Source organism: Vipera ursinii, assembly GCF_947247035.1.
Source record: "Vipera ursinii genome assembly, chromosome: 1".
Taxonomy (NCBI): Eukaryota; Metazoa; Chordata; class Lepidosauria; order Squamata; family Viperidae; genus Vipera; species Vipera ursinii.
The window spans coordinates 177,495,841-177,518,559 of NC_139512.1; the positions used below are offsets into that span (position 1 = coordinate 177,495,841).

The following is a 22,719-nucleotide window of genomic DNA, read 5'->3' on the forward strand; positions in this document are numbered from 1 at the left end:
AATACGTGTGGCATCTATCTATATCAACCCTTATGCCATATATCTTTGAACTTTCCTCTCAAGTTTTATCAACTTAACTCTACTGATATATAAAACAAAACTGCTGTTAATTTAACCTATTCCAGAGTAACAAAGCATCACAATAGATACCACCACTTGATCAGAACTATTTAAAGGCGAAGACAAACTAAGCAGGCAGTTCTTGTTTTGCTTTGTTTTCTTACAAGTCTTAGGGAGAATATCATGGCGAATACACACATTACAGACATTTAAATGGGGGAGGAAAATAATGAGGTGATTCCTTCCTGGACCAGTATATTCCATTCAGGGGTTTAATCTTCATACACCAAAGCCCAAGCCTTGCCAATTGGGGAGCAGTGTGGTGTAATGGGCACTAGATTAATCTAGTCCACTTTCAGCAATGGGTGATTTTGGGGCTGGTCCATCTCTTTGCCTACCCTATCTTCATAGGGTGCTGATGGTAATAGTTAAAAAGGGGAGAAGTGAGCATATGTATTCTTCCTTGAACTCCCAAACAAAATTGGTATCCCATGCAGTTTGAAAATGAGGTCCATCCATACTAAATCTGTCCCCCCCCATCAATTTAGATTTTGAACTGGGATAAAACTGTGCATTCTTTCCAGTCCAAGACTTTCAGAAAATATCTCAGCTTGCTTCCCATAGCAGAGAATGACAAGCTGCTCAGAGGATCTTAAAGAACATACTATTTTATTGTGGCTCTTATTGCAGTGGGGCAGGTTGGGGAAGGAGAGGATTCTAACCTAGCTTCAGGTCCGCTTTGTGAGCTTGCAGTGATAAAAATATAGTCAAGGACATCTTGCTATTTTTGACAACTATAGCAGTACCCAGCAGTAGGACTTACAAAGTAGGGGATGCAGTTGTGTTTTCTTTTTTTTTCCCACCCTCTTTTCCTATTTGGATTGAATAATTTTATGATACGGGGTTCAAATATATTTTATGCATGTGCATATAAGTTCTGCTTAGTTAGGGATGATCGCTTTATCATCCATGTTTCTCTGAAATATGTTTCCTAAGAATGAACCTAAATTGTGAATTCAAGCCCTAAACTGAGACCTAGTATGGATTAAGCACTACAGGAGAATCCTATATTTAGAGCCAGGTAGTAGTTTTCTGGTTGAAAGCTAGCAATCAAAATTGTTATCTCACTAGAAAGCAACCTTCCTTTTTCCTATACTGATCAGAAAACCTTTCATTTTAGCTGTGCCTTCTTCACTGGTTTTTCTTATTTATTGTTGTTCCTTTTCAGCCTCAAATGGGCACCACTGTACCTCTCACTGAGGCTCATGCCTTGATTAATTTTAAGTACCTTCACCTTGCACAGAGGGCAGTGCTCACAGTCCATTTCAACTTAGTTGCTAATTTGGCAATAATGGCAGTCTCCACAATGGCAATTAATGAACAAAGGAAGCTTGCACTTTGTGACCTAGCAACCAGGTTCCCTTTAAACTGGTTTCTCTCATTTTCTCTCTCTTTTTTGTGTACAAGCCCTCAAAGTGCCAGAGGACAGCAGAGTTAAATTGCTCTGTGTCAGTGATCTTGACTATGGATGGCAATACTTGCTCTCCTTTTCCTTTCTTTTCCTTCCTCTCTCTTGGTTTCATTAATTATTTGGCTTTATTTACTCATTATTGCAGCGTTTTCCAACCTTAGGAACTTGAAGATGCGTGGACTTCAACTCCCAGAATTCCCCAGCCAGCATAGCTGGCTGGGGAATTCTGGGAGTTGAAGTCCACGCATCTTCAAGTTCCTAAGGTTGGAAAACGCTGCATTATTGCATTATGTATTTACAGAGCTTTTTTTCTCATAGAACGCTCAGAACGGAGTTCCGGCACCTTTTTTGGATGGAACCTTGTAGGGTAGGCAAGGCGGGTTGTATGACGTGTGTGAGTTCCGGCACCTTTTTCTTTTACAAAAAAAGCACTGTGTATTTAGTTCCAAACATGCAAATATCACCAGATTTAGTATTTAAATAGTTATCATTTTCTCAAGGCTCCAAAACTCTTTATTAAGCAGCAACCACCATGCTATTTTGCCTGTTTAATATTTTTTTTACAGCAATTGGATTAATCCAAATATCTTGTTGATCTTTCTCCATCAAAAAATCATAATGTGCTATTTAGATTCTTGCTTTAGTTACCATCTATCACTTACTGAGCTCTTTATTTTCTTATGTGCCTTGTACTTTTGAAAAGTCTTAATAAGTTTCCATTTAGAAACATCCATTATAACACCAATTTATTTGAATGAGTTCTTTTTCTAGGTTTGCTTGGGTTATATAGTTCATGCAATAAAAAGAAAATAGAAGACTGAGAAGAAAGAGGAACCATTTTCTGTGTTTTTTTTTAATGTTTTGCCATAATGTTCAGAGAAAAACATAGTAATCCGTAAGATCTGCATTAAAAGCAAAATACTACACTGGAAAAATGTTCAGCATTACCACCATTCTTTCATTTCACAGCTAGTACATATGAAAACAAAACTGAAAATACTTCCCAGCACACCTTTTATCTCCCTATGCATGCTCATTTTTTTTCCTTGCACACATTTCTCACTATATCCCATCATGATCCTTCTCTTTATTTTCCATCACTAAAATCTTTGAAACTTCAGGTGTGCTAATTATGATTCGCTAGTTCTGCACCCTGCAACCTTCCCTGTTGTGTTGCTCTGAGTCTCTTTGCACACCATCCTGCCTCTTTTCTTAACACTATTTTTCTGTTTCTGGACTGTGACAGCACATTTATTGATCCACTGTTCACTGCACTTATAGGCAAAAAGTAGCATTAGGAGAAAAGCTATATTCCTCTGTACTTGAGTTGTGATGTGATGCCTCACATAGTCATGAACTTTACATTGTAATATTATGACCCAGGTTTCATCACTTGGCCCCCCCTCCCCCAACCCGTGGATATTTTTGACTGCATCCCCAGTTCTAAATCTTCGCTTCTTTCCTTCCTTTTGTCTCTTTCATAGCGTTATTACTTTATTTGTGGGTTGTATTTAAAGAATAAAAATAGACACAATAAATTGTATGGGGGGAAAAAACCAAAATCCTGGGAGAATTTTAGATCCTGCTGTTTTGATTCCTTCAAGTTTTAAAATAGTAGTACTATTTTTGAGTTAAATATGCTTCCAGCTTTCATAGTTTATGTGTTCTGTGCCTAGGAGATTAACATCTAATTTACTTAATAGTTCTGCATAATTATGAACAAAAGGTGACTTCCCGTTATGTAAGCTCAAGGTATAGAATTACTATAGAATGGTGTACTAATTGCAATTCTACTTTAAAATTTGGACAAGTAAGCAGCTTTGTTACAGCTTTAGGTAGTTTGAATATTTTTCTGTTATTCTCTTTCTTTAGAATCTCCTAGTAAGGATATTGGCCCCACCCTGGGATTAAAAAAGTCAAGTTCCCTAGAAAGTCTCCAGACAGCTGTTGCTGAAGTAAAAAAGAATGAGCTTCCATTCTACAGACCTAGGCCTCACATGGTCCGTGGTAGAGGATGTAACGAGAGTTTCAGAGCTGCCATTGATAAATCCTATGATGGACCTGAAGACGTGGCAGGAGGTAGGTGCCACAGAACCTTTCTTCTTTCAGTAAAGAAAACATCTTTTTCAATAAATGTGTGTTGTCCTATGAAAATTCATCAGTAAAAATCTGATTTCAAAGAAGAGTTGAATCCAGTTTTGCATATATAGCCATAGTTTCATATGGAACTATACAAACTATACCGCAGTTTATGTAGGGAAAGTATATTGGGATTCTTGTATTGACCCTTAACCTGACATCTCTGAAAACAGGGCTGGAGATCATATAGCAGATACTAGTTTTCCATCTTGATACATGTGTACATACATGCATGTATCTGTGTCCATGTCTTTGGACAGCTCTCTCATATTCCGGTATAATGACCAAAGACCAGTCTTCTTTCCATGTTGATGCATTTATCTAACCTTGTATGTTTTTGTATGTGTGAGAGCTTACTAAGTACTATTTGAATCTACGTTTGAATAATGTGTGTATATTTGTATTGTGAAGACTTGAAAGACTTGGTATCAAGCAGGATATATATGACCAAATATAATAAGGGGTGAATAATATGAACAACAGTTAGATTTAGCTATATGTATTTTATGGTCTCTTTAATACAAAGAATTAGATAAATATCCATTGTAATGCTACCTCAGTAATGCAGTTATAACAGGATCATTGGAAATGTTTTTTATTTGCAATTTATAAAAAAGTTGTTTTGATTATATACATTAATCAGAAAATATATACAGGTAGTCCTCAATTTACGATAATTGAGCCCAAAATTTCTGTTGCTAAATGAGACAGTTATAAAGTGAATTTTATGACCTTTCCTGCCGCAATTGTTAAGTGAATCACTGCTGTTAAGTTAGTAACATAGTTGTTAAGTGAATCTGGCTTCCCCATTTACTTTGCTTGTTAGAAGGCCATAGGAGGTGATCACAAGACCATCATAAATATGAGTCGGTTGCCAAACGCCTCAAATTTTGATCATGTGACCATAGGGATGATGCAATGATGCCAGGTGTGAAAAACAATCATGTCACTTTTTTTAGTGTTGTTGTAACATTGAATGGTCACTAAATGAACTGTTGTAAGTCAAGGACTACCTGTATGTAGTTTATAAGATTATTGTCTGTACTTGCTGATTATTTTTCTTTCTCTGCAGATGGTCTGTCAGATAAGAGTTCCCTTTCTGGTCCAGAAGGTCAAAACTTTGCAAAAGCCTTTCACATGAATTCTGAATTAGAAGATATGGAAGGAAAGTCAAAAAAACACAAGAAGACCAAAGAAAAATTGAAAACAAAAGAAAAAAATAAAAAGCTTAATTTCAAAAACAAATCAAAAATCAGTGAAAAGGACAAAAAAGAGGAGAATGACAATCCTGAAAGAAAAACAAAAAAGAAAAGTTTGGGTGCTATGTTAAGGTAAAAGTCTTTTTTGTATTGCTTCCTGATCTTATATTAATTTGAACTTGATTTATTTGGCCTGAGGCCCTTCAGTGAGGTTGAGTAGAAGTCAAGCTCTAAATCCATTGAACTACATTTACTATAAATGAACACTATATATGCTAATTTTGCTAATACATCAGTTAAACTGCATATTGGAAAGGAGAATATATTTTCCAACATGTATTTGTTAATTATTTTGTTGGCACTTATGACCTATTTTTCCTCAAAACAAACAAACAAACAAACCCTAAAGAGATATTATAACAAATAAACTATTGATTTAGACCAGGCTCAGTGAAAGCAGTGAGACTTGATTGAGTCAAGTCTCAATTAAATATTACTGATTTTGGTTGGTTTGCTTTTAGGATGACTAATTCTAATTCAGACTTGTTATCCTTAAAGTGCTTACGTAGCATAGCATTATAAACCACTTGTATTAAATATTGTTGACTGAAAAGTAGAGATGTCCTTGTGTGGAGCTCTGCATTTATTGACTGCATCCATGTAGCTTTCTTGCGAGTATTATGGAAATGATTTGTCATTGCTGTCTTGTGGCACTTTTTTTTTTACTTCCTTATCTGAGAAATGGTAGGAAAGAAGATCCTTCCAAACTCTTCCACTTAATAAAAGGGACAGAGAAGTTCAGAAGTGACTGTAGATTATATGACAAAAAAATATTTGCCTGTGTTAGTGCTGGCATCTTCTGCTTTCGGTAGTGCATGTTTTGGAAGTCACATCTCAACGTTCTATAGAGGATATGAAATATCTGCTTTCCCAGAATATGGATTTGCTGAATGCTTTTAGTTGTTTTCATTTGACACCATTTTTAAGTTGATTGGTTTGTTTTTTTATTTAGTACCTGGCTTAAATGTTAGCCGTTCAGCACCACTTCATGAATTCTTGAACTTTATTTCTGAATGGCCAGTACTGTCATGGGTAGAGGTAAACGTGTCTTTGAAAACAGAGGAGAAATGTTCTCTGCCTCTGAAAGAACCCCTCAAAAGTGCAGTGATGTCGGTTCTGTTCTCCAGATGAATATGCAAAAACATTAGTTATATTGTTGCTGATTTTCTTTCAGATTTTAAAGATACCATTTTGTGTTAATGTGCTTCTTATTTCATTTCATTCTTCAAATTAAAGAGAATACTGAACAAATTTGCCTTCCATATCTTGCAAGAACAACAGCCTCCTTCATAAGACTCTCAGGCAATTAAATTTGAGTTCATGTAAGAAGGCACTTTACTGTTAATAAAGTTTCATGCCATTTGCCTCTGTAGCTTATTCAGAATGCTAAAAGATAACTATTTAGCTGATAAATATTTAGAGTTACCAAGCTGTAATAAATGCTTCAGATTAAAGCAGTGATGGTTATTTACTTACAGGCTTCAGATGTTACATTGGAGATTGTCTCTTCTATTACAGTTATATCGTCAGGAAAAATATATGCATACCATGCTAAGGGAACTGTGGGAATTGCATGTTTATGCACATACTTAATGTTTTAGGGTTTTTGATATCTACCAATGAACTTTTTTCTTCATGCTTGCTATGTATAGCACACATCTTACTTGTCCATAAAAATGACATATTCTTGAGTTGACTGGATTGGATAATGGGTATTAATGTCTTCATCACAAAGTTATTTAATTTTGTTGTGTGACAAGAAACTTTACTACATCATGTCTTTCTTTGCCAAAAAGCCAAAACTTTATCATCTTTAGTTAAAAGGTTAAATGAAAGCTGGACTTTTTAAGTCACCAAGAGTATATGACATCTGTCATAGTACAATGTTTCTCTATGGCTTGATCCCAGGGCAGTTGTTAAAGGTACAATGTATAATAAATGCAATTTGACTGTGACTCAGTTATTACCTTTTTCAGATAGTGGTTGTAAAATTTCTGGGTTTACCCTTCACTTTTTATGGGTATGAAGGTATGTTAACTAATGGACTGTAGCCATACCTATGAAATTTTAATAGCTACCTCCCTATAGGCAACCAATAGACAAAGGTTGTGATGTTCGGCTTTATAAAGTTTTGACCAGCTGTGTACCAGACATTTTTCATAGAAGGAAAAAAAAACCTATAATTGTGCATGTGAAATATAAAGTCCTTTACTCTATTTTTAGTCAGGATATGAACACTTTAAAACTGTTAGTGTTGAAGCAAATCCATATTTTTTTCACTAGTCGAGTGAGCTTGATTATATTGGTAGAACTTGTAATGACTACACTGATTGTCAAACATTACTAGTATATAGACCAGAGTAGTATTTCAATAAAAAGTTGTTTTATATCAGCAACACAGGAAAATTAATAAAGTACCTGAGTGCTAACCATTATTTTGTTCCTGTAGAAATATTATATTTTCTTAGTAATAATTAATCTTAGACTATTTACTTTCATTTTCACAGTATGAACCATTTTGTCTCCTAATTTGCTTATATTGCTTTGAGCTAAGCATCTCAGCTACTTTAATTTTTCATTTTAGCTCGAGTCAAGAAATATTTTCATTACTTAATGAAGACATTCTTTGCAACTGTACTTTTTTTTTACCAGCCACATTGATTGCATAATCATCCTGCTGAAAAGCATTACTACTCTGCCTAGTTTCTACACCCTACATCAAGAGAAGCAGGCTAGTAATGAGCCACTCACCCTCTGAGTCAGGAATGTCAAACTTGCAATGTCACATGATGTGTCATGACGTATCGCAACTTTTTTTCCATTGCCGGCAATGGGGTGGGCACGGTTTTGGCATGATACATCTGGCCCAGCGGCCGGCAGTTTGACACCCCTGCTCTAAGTGTAACCAGGTATGCCTAACCAGGCTGCTACAAGTGATATTTTATTTATTTATTTATTTTAATTCCATTTATATCCCGCCCTTCTCCGAAGACTCAGGGCGGCTTACAAACTTAGCAGTAGCCTTCATTCTATGTATATGCCTGCTTATTAGGGCTTTCACACAACCCCCGAGCGGCATTATTACAAAGTCAGCTTAATTGCCCCCAACAATCTGGGTCCTCATTTTACCTACCTCGGAAGGATGGAAGGCTGAGTCAACCTTGAGCCTGGTGGGATGCGAACCTGCACTAATTGCAGGCAGCTGGTGTTACTTAAGGAGGCATTAGCCCACTGCTCCACCAACGCTCTAGCTGAGTAAGTGAAATCCTCCCCTTGAATTCATTTAATCCTTATCTAACTCCAAGCAGGTGCTAACTGATAGTTGAGTACATTTGTGTGCATTGGCTGTTTAGTAATAAATCAGTTATTTGGACCTTAACATGTGGACCCGGTCTTTCATGCCAGACTGTAACGCTGTATTTAAGTGAGACATCTCTGATTTTATTGTTAAGCAAATCACATGGTCATTAAGCAAATTCAGCTTCTCCATTGACTTTGCTTTAGCAAGCTCCCTGAGGGTCACAAATGGTGATCACAGGACCCTGGGACCCTGCAACCATCATAAATATGTGCCAGGTTCCAAGTGCCCAAATTTTGTTTACATGGCCAATTGGCCATGGAGACAGTACCACAGTCATTAGTATGAGAACTTTGAAAGTTATTTTGAATGGCTGTTAAATGACTGATTGTAAGTCAATGACTATCATTAAAATATTCATGATCTCATCAGCATATGCAAATAGTTTCAGTCTCAAGTGCCAGTACACCCGTAATATCGTGAGATTCATTTATTTACTTTAAAGGAATTATGTGGCATACAGGAATAAAAAGAGAAAATAATAGAATTATTCTATACATAACTGACCATTGTTGGCCTGAATTCCATATATATATATATATATATATATATATATATATATATACAGAGAGAGAGAGAGAGGGAGAGGGGAGAGAGAGAGAGAGAGAGAGAGAGAGAGAGAGAGAGAGAGAGAGAGAGAGTATTTGTCAAGGCTTTTTTGAAAGCACCTTGCTAATTAACTCTTTCATTCCTGTATTGGCCTGTCTCAAGGCTTATCCACAGGATATAGTCAACTATGACAGCTCATTATTTGTGCAAATTATTCAAATTGCTAATAAAGAATTTTGGGAGGCTGAAAATAAATTCTAATAAATTCTTTATTAGCAATTTGAATAATTTGCACAAATAATGAGCTGTCATAGTTGACTATATCCTGTGGATAAGCCTTGAGACAGGCCAATACAGGAATGAAAGAGTTAATTAGCAAGGTGCTTTCAAAATAGCCTTGACAAATAGTCAACATATATTTGCCTTGTCTCCTAGCTAGTAAAAAGAGAGAAAGAACCTGTGGCTCAGCAAGTTAAAAACAACTGCCTAAGATACAATCAGCCCAGGTTCGAATCTCATATAAAGGGTATGACTGACTGATGAGAACATAAAGAGTTCAAAATGGCCATATCAGCCTCCCAAAATTCTTTATTAGCAATTTGAATAATTTGCATATATATATATATATATATATATATATATATATATATATATATATATATATATATATATATATAAAATTGATTTTAATGTTTCAACCAGAGAACCATTAATTGTTCAGCTTTCTCTTCTGATTCCCAATAGATCTTATAAATCCATTCCAAGGAATATTTTTAATGTAATGGCTTAAGCCTAGTTACTTTAAATATTTGATATAATTTATTTGTAAGGTTTTCTGTCATAAGAAAATTTGAGTATTTCTCTTTTCCAGGTGTATGAAATCAAACTCTTTTTAAAAATCTTTTTGCTCAGGCAATGGTAAAAGTGGATCTACAAATGAATGCCTTAAACCTATCCCAGAGGATCGATATATTGGTAGAGTCCCTGCTTATTTTTGAAAAAGAATAAATTTCTTCATGACACCTTCCACAAAAGACCTCTTATAAGAGAAATATTTGAATACCATCTGGAATTAACTGGTATATAGTTTTTAAATTTCAGAATAAGAGTAGGTAGAGTGGGGTTTGAGATTGCCCATTTGAGGAGTCAATAACTTGATTGACCAAAGGAGAAGAATTTTTGAAAGTAATCTAATCCAAAACTATTTTGATGTGTATTTGTATCCACTGTGAGTTCAGATTAAGGGACAGATGAGAAAATTAATAGGAAAATGTGCATGTAGGTTATTTCTCATACTGTTTAGAAAAATCCATGAGGAACTATGATACCTATTTTCTTTGGAAATTGGCTTGTTACTCTCAGAGATAATATGGAAACAACATATGCACTGAGGTTTATTTAACTCAGGCAAGACTGATACTTAATGAAAGACAAGAGGATTAGAGAAAGTGTAAGATACTACTTGGAAACTTTTTGATTCTAGTGAGCCCAAATTTAAGAAATTATCCTTTTAGTGTAGAAAAATGACTATTAAGGTGATCTGCTGAATCAGAAAATGACTGGTCTCATGGAGAATGCAAACAAAGGAGGAATTTTATTTTCTAAAAATGCCCAAACAGTCCTTGTGAGTCAAGAGATATCTCTGAAATAACTTTATGCAAGAGATAAGGTTCTTACTGTGCAGCAGGCTAAGTTCCCATTTATTGATTCTTAATAATTAATTTCACAACTTTAAATTTGATGTGATAGCTATCCTCACAGGCTCCATCTTGAATATTTTTGGCCTAGGACACAGGTCGGCAACCCGTGGCTCCAGAGCCGCATGCGGCTCTTTAAGACGTCTCCTGCGGCTCCCAGTCGCCCGGTGTGCGCGCATCTCTCCGAACGGGCAGTGGTACGTGCACACCTCTCCAAAGGTTTGGAGAGCTGCACACACACCTCTCCGAACGGGCGGTGGCGCCGCCCTTTTGGAAAGCTGCCACGGCCCGTTTGCAAGCTGCCGCCTTCCTCTGAAGGCAGTAGCTTTGCAAACCGGCTGCGGCAGCTTTACAAACCGGCAGCAGCAGGTCTGCAAACGGGTGACGCCGCCGCCCATTTGGGTGGAGGTGCGCACACAGCTCTCCAAAGGTTTGGAGAGCTGCGCGTGCACCTCTCCGAACGGGCAGCAGTTTGGAGGTCCCGGGGGTGGCTCTGGCGGCACCTGGGCTGAAGGCGGCACCGCAACCCAGCGCCCGTCACCCGGGAGACCCGTCGCCGCCGCCGCGCAGGTGCGTCCACATAAAAAAAAATGGGAACCCCACGCGCGCATCCACGTACGTGCATGCGCAAAAAACAAAATGTTTTGCGCATGCGCAAAAATGGAGTGGGGTTTTTTTGCGCACGGCTCCCACTTTTTTTATGTGTGATGGAACCGGTTCCCAGTGGCACTTTTGCCTTTTCAGGTTGCCGACCCCTGGCCTAGGAGAATGATTGTTCACGTATCTTTAAAACATATCTGAAAGTACAAATAGTTCTTATCCTTTGCACATAGTTCATATCATTATTTACCCTTAGTGTCAAACTTTCAAAATTTCCAAGAATTGCATAGATATTTCCTTGTTTTGCAGAAAATTCCTGAATCATTTCATCATTATCACTATTTTTCTTATTTTTTAATTGATAACCTGAAGACAATATTTGTGCAACACTGCAATAGTAATTCAGATTAGAGTTTTTAGCCTGAAATATATCACTGAGAATATATATCACTGAGTATCCAGGGGAATCAGAGGTATTATCTTTTTCAACTTCTTGGGCTTTTTAAGGAAGACTGAAATTTTCAGAAAGGAAACAACACCAAAAAAATTAGAGGGAGATCAAATGTCCTTTTAATGTCTGCTTCAATGTGAACAACTTCACTGTTACCAAAAAATAGTACTATTTACTATAAGTTTATAACGGAGAACTCACATAGTTTTGTTCATGAGTAAACATGACAATCATAATATCAAACGTGGCATGCTAAGTTCTCTTTTTTATAGTAACTTTATTTAAAGTTATAGTTATAAAGGTAAAAGCTAATAGAAACTAAAAATGAAGCCAATAAAACTAGAAAAGAATAAAAAGAAAAGAAAAAAATGCAGAAAAGAAAAAAGACAAATTGAAAAGAAAATAAGAATGTAGTAAAGAAAAAAAGAAATGTCTTTTCCCTTCATCACAAGTATAAGCAATTATAAGTATAAACAATTTTAATAACTTATTACTTTCTCTTAAAATACAACAAATGATCTCTTCTTCCCATATCCAATTACTTATTTACAAACAAATCCTTAAAGCCTCATCATTCAATCCTCATCAGCAAAATTCTATTCAAGATTACTAGAGATAACAACATGCCTATTTTAATCTTGATCAAATCAACAAACTTTATATTTCTTCCTTTTACTTTTAACAATCTTGTCTTTATTCCTAATATCCTAAAACTTGATTTATTTTTGTATTTTTTTTCTTTGTCCCTGCTTATAAAATACTTCAAAGCTTTGACAAGCATCTTTTGTAAAACCAATATTGGAAACTTAACCAGATCACTCTTTTTGGGTTGTCATTTGTATATTCCTTTTAATCATATGGTATCCAGTGTAGCCTTCCCCCCCCCTATCTTTCTTCCAGCCTGTCATTTTTAAATCTAGTTTGAGATCAATCTTAGTTTTGTCCAATAAAACTTGTTCCTCTTCCATAACATCTTTTAAACCCAATGTATCTGTAGAGGAAGACATTGTTAAAATTAGCTTCTGGGTCCATTGTTTAAAAATACCCTTTGTGTCCAGTATTAAAGTGTTTTGCTCCATTCTGTATTAATAAGTTAAATTTAAAAGTTCTTCTCTTTTAATTGTAATATTTAATTTCTTCTGGTACAGACTTTGGTCGCATCCTATCATTTTTTTAAACAGAATTCAAAATAAAAGCATTTCCCACTAGAAGGAGGGAAAATGAGAGGAAAGATAAATAAAGATAGATTGTCCTTTTCATTACTGCTAACCTGTTAATATTATAGCTCTCGAATTATAAACCAAAACAAAAAAACTAAGAAAACTAAATGATCCCACACATGAAATGAATATAAATTTCACTGAATTTAGCTCTGTAAATGTTTTTGATTGTTTCTGAACATATGTAGGTGTATTGGCCTAAATGCTTTCAGTGTAGGCATTATGGATGCTATTTCGAACTGTTTGAATGCTTAAGGGAATATGAAGTAGATATTCCATTTTCTATAAGAAAAGCAGATATTTGAGCAAATTTAAGCACTGCAGTATCTTTAAATCTTCAACAGTACCAATGCTACCATGAATCACGTGAAAAGGTGAGAGAGAGAGAGAGAGAGAGAGAGAGAGAGAGAGAGAGAGAGAGAGAGAGAGAGAGAGGTGTAAGTCTTATTTGGAGTCTTGTCAATTTTGCAGCAAGGCCTGTGTTAGCTGTTCAGTTTCTTGATTTATATGAGAAGTATATTTTACCTGCTGGATGTGAAAACAATTTGACATGCAGCTGACCAGTTTTGAGCAAATAACTTCCTTTAGTCCTTACTTGCCATAATAGCATGGGATTTGTTCTCTTACAGATCCTGAATTTCTAATGGGAAATATTGTTTTACATTTATCAGTATACCGTAATTCTTATTTTATCACTAGACTTTGAAATTAAGTCAGAAATAACGATAATAAATCTCAAACATAGAGCCAGGTGTTTGGAGGTTTTTTGTGGCTCCATATTCCACTGTTTTTGAGGTAACAGTACTGCATATTAATACATGAACGTTGTATGTGATTTCTGGACCATGGCTGCCCATATCTATTGGAAACTCCCCATTGGAATCAATGTGAGCAAGCAAATAGTACAATAGCTTTCAATCAGATATTCTCCCTCCTTTTCATTCTCTTTCATGCTGTGTGCACACATTCATTTTAATCCCAAGTAAAGATTTATCTTGCAACAGATCTAGTGTGAAGGAATTAAGTCATGATAATAGCATGAAATAGCAACCAGGATATCCAGCAAGGTTTTAAACTGTGCTTTCAGCATCTAGTTAAAGGTGTTAGTAAATAGAGAAATATCCCTTCAGATATTTGTCTTCTTCCAAAGCAGAAGAATTTTATTTAAGCTGGACTGAAAAGGAAGGCAATTTCAGGTAAAAGAAAAAGGTATATTGCTAACCGAAAGATGGAATAACATCAAAAATTGTTTAGCTGGGTTAGGGAACCTGATGCCTATGCATTTAATATACCTAGAGACACCATAATTTTTGAATGGCATGGAGCAAAACAAGCATTAGCCTATGGCATCATTTTTATTTCTATGAATGTTTCTGGGCTTCGTGAAAGTCCCTAAAACGTTTTAAATAAGCACACATTTTGAGTGACTCCAATCCAGTGTTCTATCTAAAAGTATGCCAAGCCGTTCAGAAAAAGAAAAGAAAAAAACCTGGTAGTAAGAATCATTTTCAAATGGGAAGTAGAAAAGGTATTGGGGAATAATAGTATCAGTTTGTGTTCTGATAATTGAATGCCTTGTGACTGCTCACACCTGCTATTATGATCATTTTGTGAATATGGAAACTTCTTCCTTATGGCCAGTTCAGAGTCCCAAATAAACTGTTTCCGCAGCTTAGGCTATCCAGAATTTCTAGCATTTGCCGCACATTTCTCTCTAATTTTGAAGACATGGTATCATAATATGTTGTAGCGTCTGTTCTGTGCAACATCCCCAAGATATTTAGATAGGTTTTGCAAGATATTTAAGACCTGACTGTTTCCCCAGGCCTTTGGCCCAGGTGACTAGATGAAGTTTATTATTATTGATATTTGGGGGGGGGGAGTGAGTCAGGTTATTGCTTACCCCTGGATGCCAGAGATAATAGGTTGTGAATTCTTCTGTATTTTAATCCTGGTAAGCTACCTAGAGTCACTTGAGTGAAATGCATCACTATATAAATCAAACAAATAAATAAGCTAATAAACCAGGAATAAGTCAGAATCCTTAAATTCAGTATTTATAAACCAAAAAAGTAGATAACCAACATTGTGGTGTAGCAGTCAATATACTGTAACCTTCATTTATTTTTTTATTTTTACAATTCTAATTTCTACAACCACTTAGTTGGACCTCTTAGTTGTTAGTACACATAACAGACACATAAATAGTATAATGAATCATGTTAAGAAGAGGAGGGAAGGTACTTGAATGGTAGTCAGTGCTACCATTTTTTCCCTGCACCGTTCGGGTAAGTGCATACAGTACAGAAACTGAGGAAGAAGCAATATGTCTTTCGATTTTGTGATTGTTGATTTCCTGTTCTCTTGCCAAGTAAACTTTGAACTCTGTATTGCATTTTTTGTAGTTAAAAGTATATTCCAGGAAAAAATATTGAAATGCATTTTAACTGCTATAAAATTAGATATACAGCAGGCCAAAGTTTAGCTTAGTGAAGCATTTACATCTGAAGCTTAATCACTGTTGGAAGCCTGCATGCAGTGTTAAGCAAAGAAACTCAGCAAATGCCTGTCTATGCTATAAATATGTTATGGGCCTTTTTTGTGAATCTTTATTAAAAGCAGTATATTTCACAAGAAATGAGAAAGGATTGTTAAAGCCAAAATAGAACATTTAGTTCAGTTTCTGCTGAAATAGTATATATATCTTCAATATTTTATTTATTTCACCATATTTATATGGCTGCCATTCTCAGTGATTCTGAGCAGCATAAAAGCAATGCTAAAAACAATCTTTAAATATCTTTTTAATAACATTAGCAATGTATTGATATTATTAAAAAGATTAAAAATATAACAGGCACAAAACTAAAAAAAATATATACAGTATATTGGGCAAAAAACCAGGTATTAATTACGCTGGAGCCATTTCAATATTTTGCCAGTACCCTAGAGTCTCCAGAGACGATGATACAACCAGGTCTTGAACAACTTCTGAAACTTGAAAGGGATGCGGCCACTCTTTTGAGGGGGGGAAACATTTCATAAAATGGGGGCCACAGCAGAAAAGGTCTGTAGCCTAGGTCCCACCAAGTAAAGCTTCCTAACCAATGGGACCTGCAGCATGTCTTCTCTGCTAGATCGGATAGAATGGGAAGATGTAACTGGGGAGAAGGAAACTCTCAAATGACTTTAAATAGCTTTAAAGGTCAAAACAAGGATCATGGTTTAGGCCCATAAACAGATTAGTAACCAGTGTGGCTTGCAGAACAGAGGTGTCACATGTGTTCTTCTATAAGCAGCCATGTCTGCCTGCACCACTGCATTCTGCACCAGTTGAAGCTTCTGGACATACTTCAGGGGCAGCCCTGTGTAGAACATATTGCAATAGTCCAATCAGGAGGTAACTATGAGTAGAGCCTCTCCATCTAGAACAGGCATAACTGATGCACAGTGGAAAGTTTAGCAATGACCCTCCTATCCACGACCATCACTTGCTTCTTAAGCAGGAATTGTAAGTCTAGGAGAACCCCCAAATTCCACATAGTTCAGCTGAAGCCTGTTATTCTCCATTCAGACCTTCAGAGTCTCCGAGCACAAGAATAAGACATCCACAGCATTACTTAATTTGCCAGGGATAGAGATGATACCTCACCCCATGGTGAGGGATGAGTTCATCCACAGTCCTCATGTGAATATTGAATAGTAGAGGAGGGAGCACCCACACAGTAGAATTTCTCTCTACTGGGATCTCTCTCTCCCTCCAGTCACCACCAAATGGAATCAACTTCAACAAAAGGAGGCAAACCAGCACAACACCATGCTGCCCGCCCTCAACCCTCTGACCCAATTCAGAAGGATGCCATGGTTGATGGCATCAAAAACCACCAAGAGGTCAATTGAGGTAAGAACCCTTTCCATCCATGCCAGAGATTATCCAAAATCACGACCAATGTCATTTCCATGCCATACCTGGGTCTGAATTCTGAACGAAGAAGGTCCAGATAAGCTGCTTCATGCAGGGTCCTCTGAAATAGTTGTGCAACCACTTTCTCAACCAAAAAGGAGAGTTTAAATATTGGACAAAAATTGTCCAATATAATGGGATACAGCGATGGTTTCTTGAGAAGAAGGCAAACCAAGGTCTTCTTAAGAAATAATGCAACACTATTCTGTTTCTATTTAAACCCATAGTTCTAACAGAGTACCCTGAAATTAAGGTCGTTTTTCATGCACTATTCAATGTTATTTTAATAACCAAGCAGCAGTTAATTTTTTCAGAATTCTGTATAAAAATATGATCAAAAATGAAACTTTACCTAACAAACATATTTGAGAAATGGAAAGATTCATTTTCCCTGTGTTGTAAAGCCTCTCCACAAAGGTGAAAAACATGATTCTTTTAACCTCTGCCAAAAACTGTAAAGTACTCGTCTGCTTTTTAAATATATTTCTTATAAATATGCCCTTTGTATATATACTTTTAGATTCCTAAAATTTTTAATCATAAATAAAAACGACAGAAAATAAAATAAATATAAATGTATTCAACATCTGCATATAGATAATTAAAGCCATGAGATTTAATCAAAAACAATAGAATAGCTGATGTTTTCAAGAATAAAGGGTCTTGCTTCAAGTAGATATGTGTGGAATATTTATGGGGATTTTAAGGAAATAAATAAGAACAAATGAGCTAGTTTTATTGTAAATAAACAGGAAATTTCAGATGGTTCAATAAGAACGGCCAGAAATTATTTTCAGTGTACTGTGAATGATCTTATGATCAAGTAAACTGACTACAGTTCAGAATAATTAGTTGGAATCAAGATGAACAGCAATCCATTTGCCCAACTAGCAAAACATTCATTGCAAAACTTAAGTTATTCTGTAAGTTGCACATATGATTGTATGACTGAACCATACTATGTTCCAGATTATCTAGCTGAGCTTTTTGCAGGAAGACTATCTCCTAAAGTAGGAGTTTTAGAACTTTTGCAGGCCATGGAATCTGTTTATTTTTATTATTTTTTTAAAAAAACCCTGTCACAAATGCAGGCTGATTCCAAGTGTCTCTTATCCCAAATCTTCCTTTAGCTTAGTGTAAGTATAGTGCACAACCCTGGAATATTGCATCCTGCAGATCATTGATGTGGACACATTAAGCAAAATCAATAAATGGCTCAAATGTGAACCCTGTAGAGAACTCCTATACAACATTATTTCTGTGCTTTAAAAAATCAAGAGGGGACAAATGGATACAAAATATTGCAGTACATAATATTTTTGTTCACTGTAGCAGTCAATTATGTTCCATTTGGTATTTTTCTCCTTCAAAATGACATCTACAGTTGACATTACACTGCTTTGGGAAGGGAACATTCCCTGCCCAGATTTTTTGTACCTTTTTGTGTTTTTCATTTGGGCAACCATAATGAAGTATACTCAGATAATAAACTGGCTAGTACTAGGTGGAATTGTAGAAAAGAATTGGATTGATCCAGTGACTGTCTTGAAAGCAAATCAGTTATAAACCTAGGGATATAATAATAAACTATGTCATTATACCGGCATAGCACTGCTAGTAAATCTGCCAAAATAGTTAAGAATTTTATAAGAATTTGTAATTGCAAATGAATACTTCTGTATAATAAATAAAGGAACATTTGGGAAAAATAATGCAAACTCATTAAAAAAGACCTTCACATTCCAAATATCAGACTTCTAATGTGAGAAATGACAGAGCCGGTTTAGCTAACACAGGTACTGTATATATTTAAGCCCTAAAATTGAACAGTTCAGAAATTCTGCATGCATTTTAAAATGTCATTTATAAAATCTACTATTAATACTAAGAACTTTATCTTATGACAATGTTATTGGAACCTTGAGCGGAGCCAAGGGGAGTTTTAAATGAATTCTGGTTATGATCCAGTAATAGCGTGCAATAATATGCCATCAATGAACTGCTTCTTTATAATCTTGAGGGACTGGGTATGACGTTGACACATAATCTATGTATTTTTTAGTAATTCATTGCTTTAGCCTTCCTGTCTTCACATTTGAAAATTAAAGTTGAGTTGAGGAATTTAAACAGAATTGTGGATAGGTCCATTGCTTAGAGCAAGGTCCCCAACCCCTGGTCTGTGGACCAGTATCGGGCCACGGCATGCCAGCAATCGGTCCGCACAAACAAGCAAAGCCCCATCCACAGGATGCAGGCAGCACACAAAACCACACACTCTCTGGTCCTCAGAAAAACCTCTCTCCATGGAACCGGTCCCTGGTTCCTAAAAGGTTGGGATCTCTGACTTAGAGACCCAATTTTGTGTGTTGATTAGGACACCAGGCTACATGTTCTAGTGTTGCCTTAGGTACAAATCCAGCTGGTTGACATTGAACCAGTCACACTCTCAGCCCTGCGAAGGAGGCAAGGCAAACTATTTCCAAAAATCTATAAAGCAGGGACTCCCAAAGGGATGCTCGTACCCCCTGAGGTTGCAAGACGATATTACAAGCGGTGCAAAAAATTTGGGTTTAGAAGTTTCAAAATTATAGTGTATATGCATAATTAGTTATTTCAAGCTTTTGTAAGGGGTGCAAGAATATATCAGAAGTGTTCTAGGGGTGAGGGGTATAGAAAAGGTTGGGAACCGCTGCTATAGAGAATGTTCTAGGGCCTGGCAGTTGCCAGGAGTTAACACTGACTTGAAGGCACAATATAAATAAAACATTCCACAATATACCGTAAATAAAACCAAAGAAAGGATTAACCACATGACACAATCTAACAAACAAGCCCTTCAGAATATTTTTGTTTGAGTGCAAATCCATCGTGATTAACATGAACAGGTAATAACAATGTGCAGAGGAAGATCTTTTAAAAAAATGTTTTTTGTAATTTAGCTACAGTATCCTATTGAAATGCTAGGTCAATTATTCACATTAGAAATAGTTTGTCTGATGGTTGGTGTTATTGATCTAATGAAAGAAAATGAAAATCTCTAAAATTATTTCAATTTAATTCTAAAATATATAGAAGTCATAGATGCTAAAGCAACACATAATTGCTTTTAGTTTGATAGTGAATCAATTTTGGATGAAAACAGCATTCTTTCAGTAGAATTCAATGCCGTTCTAGAATACATACTGGCACATATTTAGAATAGAAAATTAATAGTAACCCATATAATTATATTGAAATTGAACAAATTAGAAGCATGTTTTATACTTATGGCCCCAAATGTACAGGTTTAAAATGTTCCATACCATGACGTTTCTGTCATATAAACTCATTAGGTTATAAGTCATGCTAGCTGAAGTAAATGACCCATATCATAAGTAAATGTGTAGACACCTAGCTTTGATAAGCAGCATCAATCATATAGCTTCTATAGTACTTCCGAAATATGTATAAGAAGAGGAAACAACTGTCTACAAACAAAAATAAAACTACTTGTATGCTTAAATAACATCTCAGAAGTCAACTGCCACACAAAATGAGAACAATAATCTGTCTTCTGGCTCTTTCCTAAATAAGCATCATTGAGATTCCTCCTCTCCTGCAGGTGCCCTGCCCTCAGGCTGAACATTTTGCAGAATACAAAATAAAAGAGTTGGAAAGGACCTTGGAGGTCTTCTAGTCCAATCCCCCTGCTATACCATTCCAGACAAATGGCTCTCCAATCTCTTCTTAAAAACTCCCAGTGTTGGAGGACCCACAACTTTTAGGTACAATAGTTCCTGAAGTTTTGCCTCCGACTCTTCCCACATAAGTTGAAGTTTAATGAAATACAGACATCCAAAATGTGCCTACTACTACTAGACCAGGGGTCGGCAACCTCGGCTCTTTTATGACTCGTGGACTTCAACTCCCAGAATTCCTGAGCCAGCATAGCTGGCTCAGGAATTCTGGGAGTTGAAGTCCACGAGTCATAAAAGAGCCGAGGTTGCCGACCCCTGTACTAGACCAATATTCATTTTTGATTGAGGTAGCCATGAACCCTTCCTACAGAACATAATCCTCAATTTCCCTGGTCCTTGTCAATAAGATTGTCCCTTTTTTATAAGACAGTGAAAATGAAACTATTACACAGAGCTTTTGAAGGCTGATGTTGATTGGGTGCCCGTATTGTTTTATATTTTATTTCTAATTGTTTGGTATTTTATTATATTATTTTTCTTATTCTAAACTGCCAGGAACTTAAACATTCAACAGTAGAAAAATGTGATTAAATAAATAAATGTCAAAGGTGTTCGATCTGAGTTTGTTTAAAAATAAAGAACCAGAATAAGGTAGAACAGAGACAGGTCCTTGAAACTGTCCATCAACAGTTTGCTTCCAGACATTGTCAATAGACAAATCAGTCATTTGATTAGTCTTGACTTCTGTAGGTCTCTTTCTCAGTCTCCTTTTCTCTCTCAATAATACGTTGTTTCTGTTTGTGTCTCTTTTTGGAGTGATTAATTTTTCAAATGTATAGACTTCAATATTGATTGAGTCTCTGGTTTGATATACAGTATACATTTTACCCATAGTGACACAACTGTATGCTGTGTATATACACAAACACCTGCTAAATAAAGCCTTCCACTATGTGCTTGTTCAAATTTAAACAGATGTTCTAAATTGACAGGGTTTGGGGAGGGGTAATTTTCTCTCCCCATTTATCCTAGATATGCTTGGATGAAGAGACAAGAAGGTGAATTAGACTTTTAATTTCAATTGACTAGGCATTCAACTTTTAAAATTGATGGAAATGTTGCAGATGGTATGCCTTAACAAGTCCCTTTTTGCTGAAAATTCTTATACTCCTGGGTTTAGTGATTGAACGCTCTGTTGTGGAAAGGTCTGTTTCTGTATGGCAGATCAGGGGCACTGTATTTCAGTCCTATCCATTTTTCATTAAACCCAACACTACCCTGTAACCTTGAAAAAATAAATCTGGTTTTCAGTATAAAGATGGTTCTACTTTAGCAACAATTTGAGATGGTTAATAACTGTGCTCAACAACAGTCAAAGAAGTTTGAAACACCCCACCTTTATAGCTTATTACATTAATAAACAAAATGTATACAAGTTACACTTTTTTCAATAATAATGAAGAAACCTGGGTTATTTATTTCATATTTTTAATATTTATGGCAGAGAAATGTTAACTGAATCAAAACTAATATATGCATTTTACATTTTGTACAGTACATGTATACAGCTAAATTCCAAAAAAAGTCGGAGGGCTTAAATTGTAAACTGGGAACATTGGCATATAGTACAGGTAGTCCTCTACTTACAACAGTTCATTTAGTGACCATTCAAAGTTACAACGGCACTGAGGAAAGTGACTTATGACCATTTTTCATACTTACAACCGTTGCAGTATCCCCATGGTTACAAGATCAAAATTAAGACACTTGGCAACTGACTTGTATTTATCATGGTTGCAGTGTCCAGCAGTCACTTTTTGCATACTTCTGACAAGCAAAGTCAATGGGAAAGCCAGATTCACTTAACCATGTTACTAAATTAACAACAGTGATTCAAATTGACAACTGTGGCTAGAAAGATCGTAAAATGAGCTAAAACTAATTTTAACAAATGTCTCACTTAACAATATAAATTTTGGGCTCAATTCATATTGTAAGTCAAGGACTAGCAGTACTTGTAGTCTATCTCCAACAATTATAAGAACCTATAGTAATTTGTTGAACATCATTGAATTTGGATTCTTTTATTCAGAAGAGGTTCTACTTTTCTAAATTTTTGATTGCTTTTTTCAAAAGTGGCAGAATTTGGTGACCCAAAGTGTTTCAGAACTATCTTTTTAAAAAAATATGTTTCTCCCTCAACATCCAAAGTGGTAAAAGAGGAAGTAAAAAAAAAATCTTCTAAGTATTTGCAAGTCCTTCCACCTTTATACA

At 35.9% G+C, this 22,719-nt stretch overlaps 1 protein-coding gene across 4 annotated transcripts in view; it reads left to right on the forward strand.

Annotated features, from left to right (window-relative positions):
* PARD3B (par-3 family cell polarity regulator beta) overlaps positions 1 to 22,719 on the forward strand; it is a 574,309-nt gene that overhangs the window by 319,782 nt on the left and 231,808 nt on the right. For all 4 annotated transcript variants that reach the window (XM_083371323.1, XM_083371326.1, XM_083371324.1 and 1 more), the window contains 2 exons: positions 3,404 to 3,610; positions 4,743 to 5,001. In XM_083371323.1, the coding sequence (XP_083227449.1) occupies positions 3,404 to 3,610; positions 4,743 to 5,001 (466 nt within the window). The remainder of the gene's footprint in view (positions 1 to 3,403; positions 3,611 to 4,742; positions 5,002 to 22,719) is intronic.